This window comes from Galleria mellonella, unplaced genomic scaffold (genome assembly GCF_026898425.1).
Source record: "Galleria mellonella isolate WM207_F2 unplaced genomic scaffold, CSIRO_AGI_GalMel_v1 utg425, whole genome shotgun sequence".
Lineage (NCBI taxonomy): Eukaryota > Metazoa > Arthropoda > Insecta > Lepidoptera > Pyralidae > Galleria > Galleria mellonella.
The window spans coordinates 413,351-425,064 of record NW_026442098.1 but is presented as its reverse complement, the minus strand read 5'-3'; the positions used below and the strand labels follow the sequence as shown (position 1 = coordinate 425,064).

Here is an 11,714-nt window from a genome sequence, read left to right as displayed (position 1 = left end):
TTACATAGAGTCTTTGAAGTCAACTTACCTAAACTAAACCACTTAATTTAAAATACATATGTATATATAAAAGTTAATAAGATATATATGTTCGCTAGCAGAACATTTTTTAAATAACCAATCAAAATACAAAAAATATTTTGATCTTAGTTTTAATTTTTTTTTTAAATTGACAGTAAACTACGACGTTGCCATACTTCGTTATGAACGCTGACATTTTGTAATTCTTTGTTCTTAGACGAACGCTCTTAATTACCATATGCAACAGAGAGAACAAGATGCTAGACGTTGCCTTTTCGTTCTAATGCATGTGTGTGAATAATTAGAATTGTTCTTATAAAAAATATGTTTAATTGTGTGTCAATTAATTAAAAAAAAAGCCGACTAATCCACTGTTCGACATTAAAAAATAGAATAGAAATAATCTTTACTTAAATAAACTTGTTTAAAAGATCTTTTAAACTGTTATTTTTATACTTCTACTACCGAGTTCGGAATGTTCTAATCAGCTTAAAATTACCTGCAACAAACTTTATATTTAGCTACTCTATCCAATTCTTTTTATTTATATATAAGATGACTTTACATTTGTATACGTATTGAGACCATAATTGACATTGAGTTCTAATTATATGGATTATTCAATGTAAAATAAACAAGTAAATATAGGTAGATCAGTCTCCACAAGCAGCACCCGTTCATGAGTATGACGTATAACCTAGACATCAACTATATTTTAGAGATCTCAACGACCTGGCCCCTCTGTTTGGACCTTATAGTCAGTGTTGAGATTTTATTTAACTTTTAAAAATGGAATGTAATTTAATATTTTTTTCTGTTAATTATTATTTTGTTAATAAGGAACGTCATTTTAAAATATGAATATTATTGTACTAGGAAAAATATTATATATCTTTATTTTGTATTGTCTATTTTATTGTTCTATACAACGAACCCTTCACAATGAACATACCTTGCTTAACTACATCACGAGTACAATTTATATCAATACTAAAATATATAATTAAGCAATCCATTTATTACAAAATTCGATTTGTCATTTACAGTCAAATAAAAGTTTTATCTATTTATTACATTTCTCTCTTTATTTTTATTATAGAAAAAAAAGAAAAATCCCGCTAATATATTTAGAGAGTAGGTAAAGGTAAAAAGTAGGTAAGTTTAGTAAAAACTGATATTCTATCATATAACTCATATGAGAGATTTAATATAATTCAAAATGATTCCTACACATAATTATTTTTTATTTCAATATCTATTTGACATTAGTTAACAAAGGTTTTGTGGCCTCTTGCCAAAGTGTTAAAACGTATAAACAAAAAACATTTTTTTTCTGCTCCTACATGTGTGAATACTTGTATATTCATTTCGGAATCAGGGATCTACCATGAAATGAAATTCCGAAATTTCGAACTTAATTTCGTGTTTTTGTTGATACCAAAATGGGCTCAGTAAATGGAGCTTAATATTTTGGTTCCCATAAATCTACCATAAAAGTCCAATGAAACGATATTTTAACATTTTTAAATAGTTTATATTGTGTAATTTTAACATCAAATTTGTATTTCTTCCGGTCCCGAAATTTCTGAAAACATTTTATGGTAGGCCTTCAAGAATCCTTTCTATACGTCATTTCTTAAAACGTCATATAAAACTGTCATGTTTGTCAAAATGACATTATCGTATAATACTGTCATAATAAATTGATTGTGAATTTGTAGAAAAACTTTGTAAACTACATTACTACGTAATTTAGTAGGTAACTAAAAGTTATCTACCCCGCTCCCCTATCTAGTCTATCCGTTTCCGTATAAGATAAAATACCCAAATGAATTTGACCTCGAAACTTAAAAAAATTAAATGTATTGAAAGTAAAACTCACTGTGAATGTATAAAAGTTAATTAATTCGTGATAAAATTTTATAAGATACAATTTTAAAAATTGTATTTAGAACACGTACTACGCGCGAAAGGTAAATGGTTTGCTTTTATATAAATTCGGAACAAACTTACACCTGTACTTTAAAGAACTTATTTACTTCCTTACATACCTATATTCCCTAATAAAATTAAATAAATAACAATTTGTATAGTTAAGAAATGTAGTAAAGTAACAATCTTTAAACACATAAATAAATGTAACCTGTAAAACTGTTCCATTTAAATACGAAATAAATGTAATTTACTGTTTTTTTTTAATGAGTGAAAATAAAATTAAGACTACCTCTGCGCTATCGGTATATACTGGCCAGGGTGGAAGCAAGTCAGTTGGTCAGTAACCGATGACATAGGTGAGGTTTCCATTCTATTTTCACTCATTAAAAAAACTTCTATATAGTCCTCTTTGAGAACCGTTGTGGTTAATTCCTAATGAATTTGCCATAATGGGATAGCTAACCTGACTCCATCCCATACTCAATATCCCGCCAGTATACCAATAGTGCAGGTGGGAGTTACCATTCTATTTTCATTCCATTGTCATCTGTAAAGTACCTATACTCCAATCATATACTATCAAATAACAGTGCTTGGGTATTTATTTGTATAATTATTTATTTTTTGGAAAACATACAGCTGAATTACAGTCAATACATAATCAAATTTATATCTATGTTAAGCCATGAATCATTTTCAAATTTATTACAGTTAGGTAATGAAATTACAAGGTAGGGTGATGTGATGCCTTAACCCTCAAGTATGGCAATGCAAAAGGGTTATCATGAATGTAACAGTCTCATCTGTAATGTCTGTGGTATTTTTTTAATGGATGATAATGATAAATGATAGGTGAAGGTGAAAAGGCAGGTCAGTTAGCCCATCATGATAGTTTCCAGGGTGAACTGCATGGAGATCGACCTGATGGGGTATATTGATAGCAATAGGGACTAACCTCCCCTTGACTAACAATTCCTCCCCCCCCCCCTCGGTCCATGATATTAGACATAATGACAGTCAAAAAGTTTTAATCCCTTGCTATTAATCAAGAAGAAGGATCTGTTGAATAATAACTATCTAGAGTCATACTCTAATTATTTATGTCAGCAATTATTGCAAATATTTTAAATTCAGGAATGCCAGTCTAATTTCGAACTCAATAGGCACTCTTATTCGAAGCATAAATAATTAAATGAAACTGCTTTCTGTGTACACTTTCAGAGTGATACCAATCTGATATCTGTATATTAGGTTCTTCTGGACATTGATGGTGAAAAAAAAGGTCATAACCCATTTCATTAGCCGTCATATCGGTCAGATATCTATTTACGAATATATTAAAATTCTGTTGTTCAATATTATTTTTTGGATAACAGACTTTTAACATAATCATTATTGGACCAATAAATAGGTATTGTAACTAAAATATATTATCGATATAAATAGATATTGCTATATATATATTATCCGTCCCTTTTTGAGTAATTTTTTTATTATTTTTAAAACTAGCAATTTTTATTTTTAAATTACTTTATCTAAATAAAATATGTTATTACTTCTAGTAATGGCTACAGAAGACTTCACCACATTGACGCATGTTTCTCCAGCACTCACCAATGAGAAGCTTAGCAAATCACTTACAGAATGGTTTGGGGAACCAATGGCCTTCACTCGCTGGGAGGTACTGCAGCTATTTATTATCTTGTTATATGCAAAGATATATTAAAAGAAATTTTTTGAGAGTTCTTTTTATAATCTAATCACTCTTAGTTCTCCATACTTTAATCACTTGACAGCTGAAGCCTGACAATGAGGATGCCAGAAGTAAATACAAGATAAGAACTAAAACTCAATCTTGCTGGACTTCCTCCGTTATAACCACATGTGATTATGTTTTCCTTTTCAGCTGATTTCAAAAAGGAGTTTCTTAATTTGCTTGTATTTTTTTTATGTTTATTACCTCGTAACTCCATCAATTGATTTGAAAAATTCTTTTTTTATCAGAAAGGCTATACTTACACAGATCTGCAAGAAATTTTATCAAAATCGGTTCAGTAGTTTTGATATCAAATTGACTGTTCTGCCAGTATCAAAGTCAAGGTTTTTTTTTTGTAATAAAATCTTATTTATTTATTTATTCTTTATTATACACAAAAAATTACAATCATGTAATATATATTAAATAAAGATGTACAACAGGCAAGCTTAACTCTGTAAGAGTTCTTTTCCAGCTAACCCTGTGTGGAAAGGAACATTAATTACCAGCCGACAGTGTGTGTACAATAATACCGCCTATTATTGTATACACACTGTCGGTATAGTTACACACAGTATTGTTGTTTCTATTAAGAAATAATAAATATGTTGACATATATACAAAGTAACTCATATAATTAAAATCAAAATACATACATATCTGTATACAATAATACATATACATATATACATAAACAATAAATAATATATCTTAAATTATTTTCTGAAAATAATATATGAAAAAGAAGTAATCAAAATGATATTTTTGTTCAGTCTATATCAGATATGATGATATAATAATATCAAAAGCATTTTGTAATTCCTCTATAATTCTAATTCTAGAATGAGCTTCAATTCAAAATAGATCATGTGTAGTTGAAATTAAGGTCTCTCTTGAGAAATAACCACTTTTTTTTATGTCAGAACAGTAACAACTCCTAAATTAAATAAATTTTCAACTTCCAGTACTTGAGTGATACGGGTAAAGGCGATTCCTATCTGAGCGAACTTATCAAAATAAAGATTCACGGCACCACCCGAGCTGGCGCATCCAAATATGTACAAGTTATATTAAAAAATATACCCAAAAGTATTTCTCGAAGACTCACATATAGAAGTGACGAGTTTTTCAAAAACGAAATAAATTTCTATGTAAAAGTTTTGCCGGCGTTAATAAAGTTTCAATCGAGCAAATCTGTTTCCGATCCCTTTGACAAGTACGCCAAATTATTTCTATCGTACAGTGATGGTATTAACGACGTTATTTGTCTTGAAGATGCATCCTTGGAGAACTATGGGAGCGCTGTCAGACAAGAAGGGATAGATTACAACCATTGCAAGATCACTTTCAAGGTGTTAGCACAGTTCCATGCACTGTCCTTCGCAATGAAAGATCAACAACCGGAAGAGTTTGAGAAAATCCGAACGGAAGTCTTCGAGACGTACTACCATGACCGATTAAGGGGCTGGTACACGAAATTCTGGAATCGAATCAGTGGTATAGCCATAGATGCTGTTGAAAAGGAGTACCCTAATTCAATTTACGTGGAAAAAATTAAGAAGTTTGCCGTTCCGGAGCGATACGATGACATGATCGAGGCGGCGACGAATACTCTTGAAACTGGTGTCATATCGCACGGAGACTCTTGGACTAACAACTTCTTGTACAAATATGTTAATAGCACTCCGGTAGATGCTAAAATAATTGACTTTCAGCTCTCGAGGTGTGCATCTCCTGTGTTGGACGTGACTTTCGTGATATACGCATGCACTACCCAGGATATGAGAGACAAATACTACGATGAATTGTTGAAGTATTATTACCAAGTGCTGGCGAAACAAATAAGGGAGTTGGGCAGTGATCCGGATAAACTGTACTCTTATGAAGTTTACATGGCCGAGATAAAGAAGTACTCATACTTTGGACTGGCGTTCAGTTTTGAATCCACTCCGTTTATTATATTAGCGCCTGAGGACGCCGTCAATATGGAAATGAAGGTAAAACTTGTGTATTTTGATAACGTTCCGACTAATAGATTTCTTGGGGGGAAAGGGATTGTTAGTAATGGGATGTAACAGTCCCATTGCCGGCAATATACCCTATTAGGTAGACCTCCACGCGGTCTCCTGGAAACCATTGTGGTTTAATGTGGAATTTATCACAATGGGCTAACTGGCCTGACCTATTATTCCTCACTGGTGCCCCACCTGTGTATACCACAGCACAGCACCGGCGGGGCTATTATTGCATTTTCACCAACTAAAAAAAATAGATTTCTTGTACAATTTGTAATAACGATGATTTTTGTCGGTAGACGAAAGTGTGTTAGATTTTTAGTATTTATTTAATAATCTAATCTTATCAATTGATTAGATACTTGAATACATAAGGCAATTACGTATCTAATCAAATTTGTAGAATATAATGCAAATACTTAAAATGTATGAGTGTCATTCTTATGTCTAAACAAGGTTTCAATGTAGTTTTAGAGGTGAGTAAATATATACAAAATATTTATAGAAGCCACATTTTCAGGAAAAATAGTTTTCAAAAAATACTTTTACTTACCGATTTTAAACTATGGTATCAGTGAGTAACATGGACTATATTTATAATTGGGGTTCTTCAAAAGGGGGGTAAAGAGGTTTCTTCAGGGTCGGCAACGCACTCGTAATACCTCTGGTATTGCAGGTGTTCGTAGGCTACGGTAACCATTTACCATCAGGTGAGCCGTATACTTGTTTGCCACCTCAGTGGTATAAAAAAAATAAAATTTACAGGGTACAGAGAAATGAACACCTGAGTCCTCAGGAATGACAACGCGTGGGGGGTATCATGGGCGAAACAGTATACTCTTATGTCCATGGTACTGCTCATGTCTATAGGCGACGGTTACGACTTTCCATCAAGTGAGGTGTTAGCACGTTTGCCATTCTAAGTTGAATAAAAAAATGTATTTAATTTTCGAAAAACAGTGCAAAGCGTGGGTGGATTACTAGTATAAGATAAATACTATCATCGAGATAGTATAAGATCATAATGTTTACACTTAAACCTCATTTAATATAGATAGATAGATACTCTTTATTGTTTCCTCCAAAAGATAACAATAGTAAACTTATTATAGATACAAACAATTACAAGAAATAATCACAATGAGAAAACAATGGGCGGCCTTATCGCTTAAAGCGATCTCTTGCAGGCAACCTTTGGATGGAGAGGAGTAATTATAAACAATTTGGCGGGAGGCACGATGAAAAATTTTGTTAGTTCTAGATATGGGAGATGTAATACATATAATAATATAAAAATTATCCCTACTCATTATTATATATATATATATATATACACATACACATATACATACTTTTATTTAATTTATTTTTTCTTTTCTTTTTTGTTGTACACTTAACTGTTATTTGGAAAAAGCAACAGCTATGTTTCTTGACCATTCTTCTCAGTTGAAATTCAATTCTGAACTGGGCGGTAGATTAAAAAAAAATTACTATTGTCAAATGCCTTATTATTAAGTTTACTTGAATATTTTATGTTATTTATTTATATATCTTGCAGGGCGATCAAAAGATGAACATTGATGATGTATGGCAGATCAAGCCGTTCAAAACGAAGGAAGGCAGACTCCGGGAGGCTAACAACGTGGTACATTGCGTGGATAGAGGTTACATATAAAGTTTAAAATATAATATCAATAAAGGCCTGTACAGGTGACGTACAGTTTGCAGACAAAATACCCCTTTATACTACACATGGGTAATATCCGTACCGCTTTGATATCTATATACTGGATTCCTCTAAGACATTCATAACAGAATAAGGTGATTACCCATATCGATATCGCCCATACTGGTTATTATTTATTTATTTAAGGAACACCAACAGCATATTGCATTATAACATATATGTATAACAAACATTAAATACAATACAATATTAATGCACACGCTTATTATAGGTATTCACAGCATTCACTTTAACATAGTTGTACAGTGCGAGAAAATGAAGTAAATAATAAAAACAAACATGTGACCCAAGTTGTGAGCAATATCAGAAAATACGATTATGAGTGAATTGAATTAAAGAATTTTAAAAAATATATATATTATGACAATTAGAGTTAATTTTCATAAAATTGTTGTACAAAGTGCCTCAGCAATTTATTCCTGTAGGAATTCGAATTATCATGCACTATATCAATTTCAGGTAATTTGGCATTAATTTCATTGTATGACGCACTAATCCTGCCCCAGAGGTTGATGCAGTCCTGAGTTTGTTCTGCAGCGTTGTATATCTATGTTAATTTCAATCGGATTAGTAATATCAATGTTATATTGGATAATTGATATTTACATACATACATACATATCTGTCACGCCTGTCTCCCATTAGGGTAGGCAGAAACAATGGAACGCCAAATGCTTCGATATTTAATATATCCATTATTGGACTAAAATATAGATGTAACTACAATATATAGCTATTGATACATGTTATCCACCTTAATTAGTAGGAGACACTGTCAAGCTTGTCTCCGGGACAGGCGGTACAGTGGGGACCTCGTACGGGTAAACGCAATGTACACTTCTGTATTTTCTGATTTTCAACATTCACTGTAGACAACAAAGTATTTTTGTGCATTTTTTATTTTTTTATTTTCTAATGCTTTTATTCTGTAGATTAATTTTATATATGTTTATTTTCATCCCATAATATTACAATGAATATTATGAACCCTATTGGTTGCAATAAATTGTAATAGAATTTAATTTACTGATCTACATTTCATATTATAGTTTACTGTTGTTATATATACTATTATATTAATTATAATGTTAATTACGGACTTTTTCGTCCATTAATATTTATTAGTAACAATGTTCTTAAAACTAATGTTAGTAAATTTACACGCACACGCACACACACGCACACGCACACATGCACGCGCACACAGACACATATACATAGTATAATAATAATAATAATAATTTTTATTTCGGACTTTTTTGGTTCATTAAATATTAATTAGTAACGATATTCTTAAAACTAATGTTAGTAAATTTACACACACACACGCACACACATAATATATTAAATAGTATACAGATAATCACTGCTGTACAATTCCATTGGAAATTGCGCAGCAGTGATTAACGTACACACAGTGCAGCCTGCACGCTATCATACTCAGGATGCTGTCGGTGCTGGCACGTACTCTGCGCACCAGCGATGCACACCTTGCCCGCATCGTGGCATAAAAACAATCTACACGATGCTTGGCGAAAATCCCTGACGCGTTACAGAATCGTGGCAGCCCCATCAACACCCTGAACGCGTTATTTTAAATACCTAGTAAAATTTTGTGATGTTAAATTAGTTAGCTACTTTTTACAAAAAAAAAAACTTTGTCTAGCCAAGCTAGCTCCTGGTGATATTACATACTATATATACATATAGATACTACCTACTATTTATAAATAAATCCTTAGTCTAGCCAAGCTAGCTCTATCCAGTGATACCGTTTTTTTTTTCTTTAATGGATGATAATGAAATGGTAACCCCGCCTGCGCTATCGGTATACGCCAGCGGGGCACCAGTGAGGGACGGTAGGTGACGATGAGAACAGGTCAGTTAGTCCATCGTGGCGAATTTCACTAGAATTAACCACGATGGTTTCCAGGGGAAACCGCGTGGAGGTCGACCTGATAGAGTGTATTGCTAGCAACGGGTCAGTTAGACCCCATTACTAGCAATCCCTTTCCCCCAGTGATATCATGTAGATAAATTGTAAACATAAATGTAAATATATATGTAAAAGCTATATATATAGATAGAGCATCGAGTCTTAAAAACGGGTAAAATTTTTGTCAGCTAATTGTCAAATTAGCTGACTTGTTTTTTTTTTTTATCAGTATTAACATATCCCATACTTACGCATACAATGTATCTTGACGTATTATTTAATATTTATGAAATTGTTGACCTGTTTTTCTCAAAGCATTTGTATGGGAACACTCTGTCTATATAATCTAAGATAATCTAAGGCATAGAATTTATATAATATACTAGCGGCCCGGTACGTGCTTCGCTACGTATACAGTGAAATAATAAAAAAATAAAAAATTTTGCATCAATGTCGCTGACAATTTGCTTTAATCGAAGCACGTCCAAAATGAAAGGATCGCATGAATGACATAACAACATGCTTGTACTGTCAGTACTGAAAAAAAGTTTCAATTTGACAGCACAATCCCCATCCTAAAAAAAGTTTGAATTTGACACAAAAATCCCCATTAACAAAATGATCCGCCATTTATTGAATTCATTTGTTACGAAAAATGTGATAAACGAAGAACCGCTCGACAGATTTTGTGCAAACTTCACATAAACCATCTACTAAATAGTCCGAACAAAGCGTAAACATTTGGTTTGGATAGGTGAGCCCGTTCTTGAGTTATAAAATTACAACGAAAAGTGGCATTAATTTATATATATATATATATAAATCTATATATATATATATATATATATATATATATATATATATATATATATATATATATATATATATATATATATATATATATATATATATATATATATATATATATATATATATATATATATATATATATATATAGATTTATATATTTTTATTATTAAATAATCTTGTATATTGTTTTTATTAAAAAATAACTGTTCATGAAATGAACAAGTCATTAGTATGAAAAAGTTTTGCGTTGATTTATGTATTAATATTATTATTATTGTAAATTAAACATAAATTGTCTACGGTAACATGGCACACAACTCCAAATTATAAATAATTGACATTGACACGAGCAGTCGACTCGTTTGACAAACGACAACAAATGATTAACTAAAATTATTAGAATAGAATAGAAAATATTGTCAGAAAAACAATTACAAAAGGAATTACCAAAATATTAGTACATATATAAGAAGTGTCTCATGTTAGGCAAAAGGTAACCGGCTCAGCTGATGCTGCGAGTGTCCCAGTGCAATGTGTACAGCTGCACAGCGCTGGTTTACAGCCAGTCGCTCTCTTAACAAAATACAATCAAAAATGCAAATGGTTACAACTGCAATTGTCTCTTACAAGAGTTTTTATTGTCTAAGAATGTTATTAAGTACCTAATCTAATATTAAGTGTGAAGATAATATTTGTATTTAGTCATTGGACTTGTTTGATTTAAAATTAAACCTAATAAATGTGAAAGTTTTTTTAGAAAGTATGTATCGATGCTTAACTAAGTCAAAACTACAGCATGGGGTTCTTCAAGAAGGGCGCAAAGAGGTATCGTCAGGGTCGTGCGCGCGTAATACCCCTTGTATTGCAGGTTTCATAGGCTACGGTAACCACTTACCATCAGGTGGGCCGCACGCTTGTTTGCCACCTCAGTGGTATATAAATCGAAACTTCTAAAAAAATTCCACTCCTGATACGAGCTTCCGACAATTTTCTGTCCCCCCCCCCCCCACCCTTAAATACGCTTACATCTGTATTGCTAATATAAAAATCTGTATATATTCTTTATTGCACTTGTAAGTTACATATAAAATAATGCATTTATAAATGTTGTGAGCAAGGGTGGACTTATCTCTGACAGAGATCTCTTCCAGTCAACCCAGTACAGTAAGAAAGCATTTCGTTAGCGGGCAGCTGGATTGTTCATATTCAGTTTACGATTAGCATTTAATATACAGGGTTTTTTTTTTTTTCAAAATGTATTAAAATAATAATTATTTTTAATTATTATGTTTAATAGTATTATTTAGAGTTTATATAGTACGCAAATATTGTTTTAGTAAAATTCATTTATGTTACATAGATTGTGAAATACAAACGTATATCTTTCATAATACCTCTGTCTATGACTTCGAGGGTGAAATCAAAAGCACAATGTTACTATTTACACAACGGATTTACTATTGTATGTCCATATAAAAATATATTTGTTATAAT

At 31.7% G+C, this 11,714-nt stretch overlaps 1 protein-coding gene across 1 annotated transcript; it reads left to right on the top strand.

Annotated features, from left to right (window-relative positions):
- The first annotated feature begins 1,783 nt into the window (after nt 1–1,783).
- On the top strand, nt 1,784–10,225 carry LOC113509350 (uncharacterized). The gene is made up of 4 exons (XM_052898451.1): nt 1,784–1,994; nt 3,519–3,637; nt 4,678–5,709; nt 7,286–10,225. The coding sequence occupies exons 2-4, from the start codon at nt 3,521–3,523 to the stop codon at nt 7,400–7,402; spliced, it is 1,266 nt and encodes a 421-aa protein (XP_052754411.1). The 5' UTR covers nt 1,784–1,994; nt 3,519–3,520; the 3' UTR covers nt 7,403–10,225.
- The last annotated feature ends 1,489 nt before the right edge of the window (nt 10,226–11,714 follow it).

Excerpts from the sequence above, each read along its gene's own strand:
- LOC113509350 (XM_052898451.1), top strand. The coding sequence starts at position 3,521 with ATGGCTACAGAAGACTTCACCACATTGACGCATGTTTCTCCAGCACTC. Across the intron at positions 3,638-4,677 it reads TGGCCTTCACTCGCTGGGAG|TACTTGAGTGATACGGGTAA; the intron begins GTACTGCAGCTA and ends TTCAACTTCCAG. Across the intron at positions 5,710-7,285 it reads CCGTCAATATGGAAATGAAG|GGCGATCAAAAGATGAACAT; the intron begins GTAAAACTTGTG and ends TATATCTTGCAG.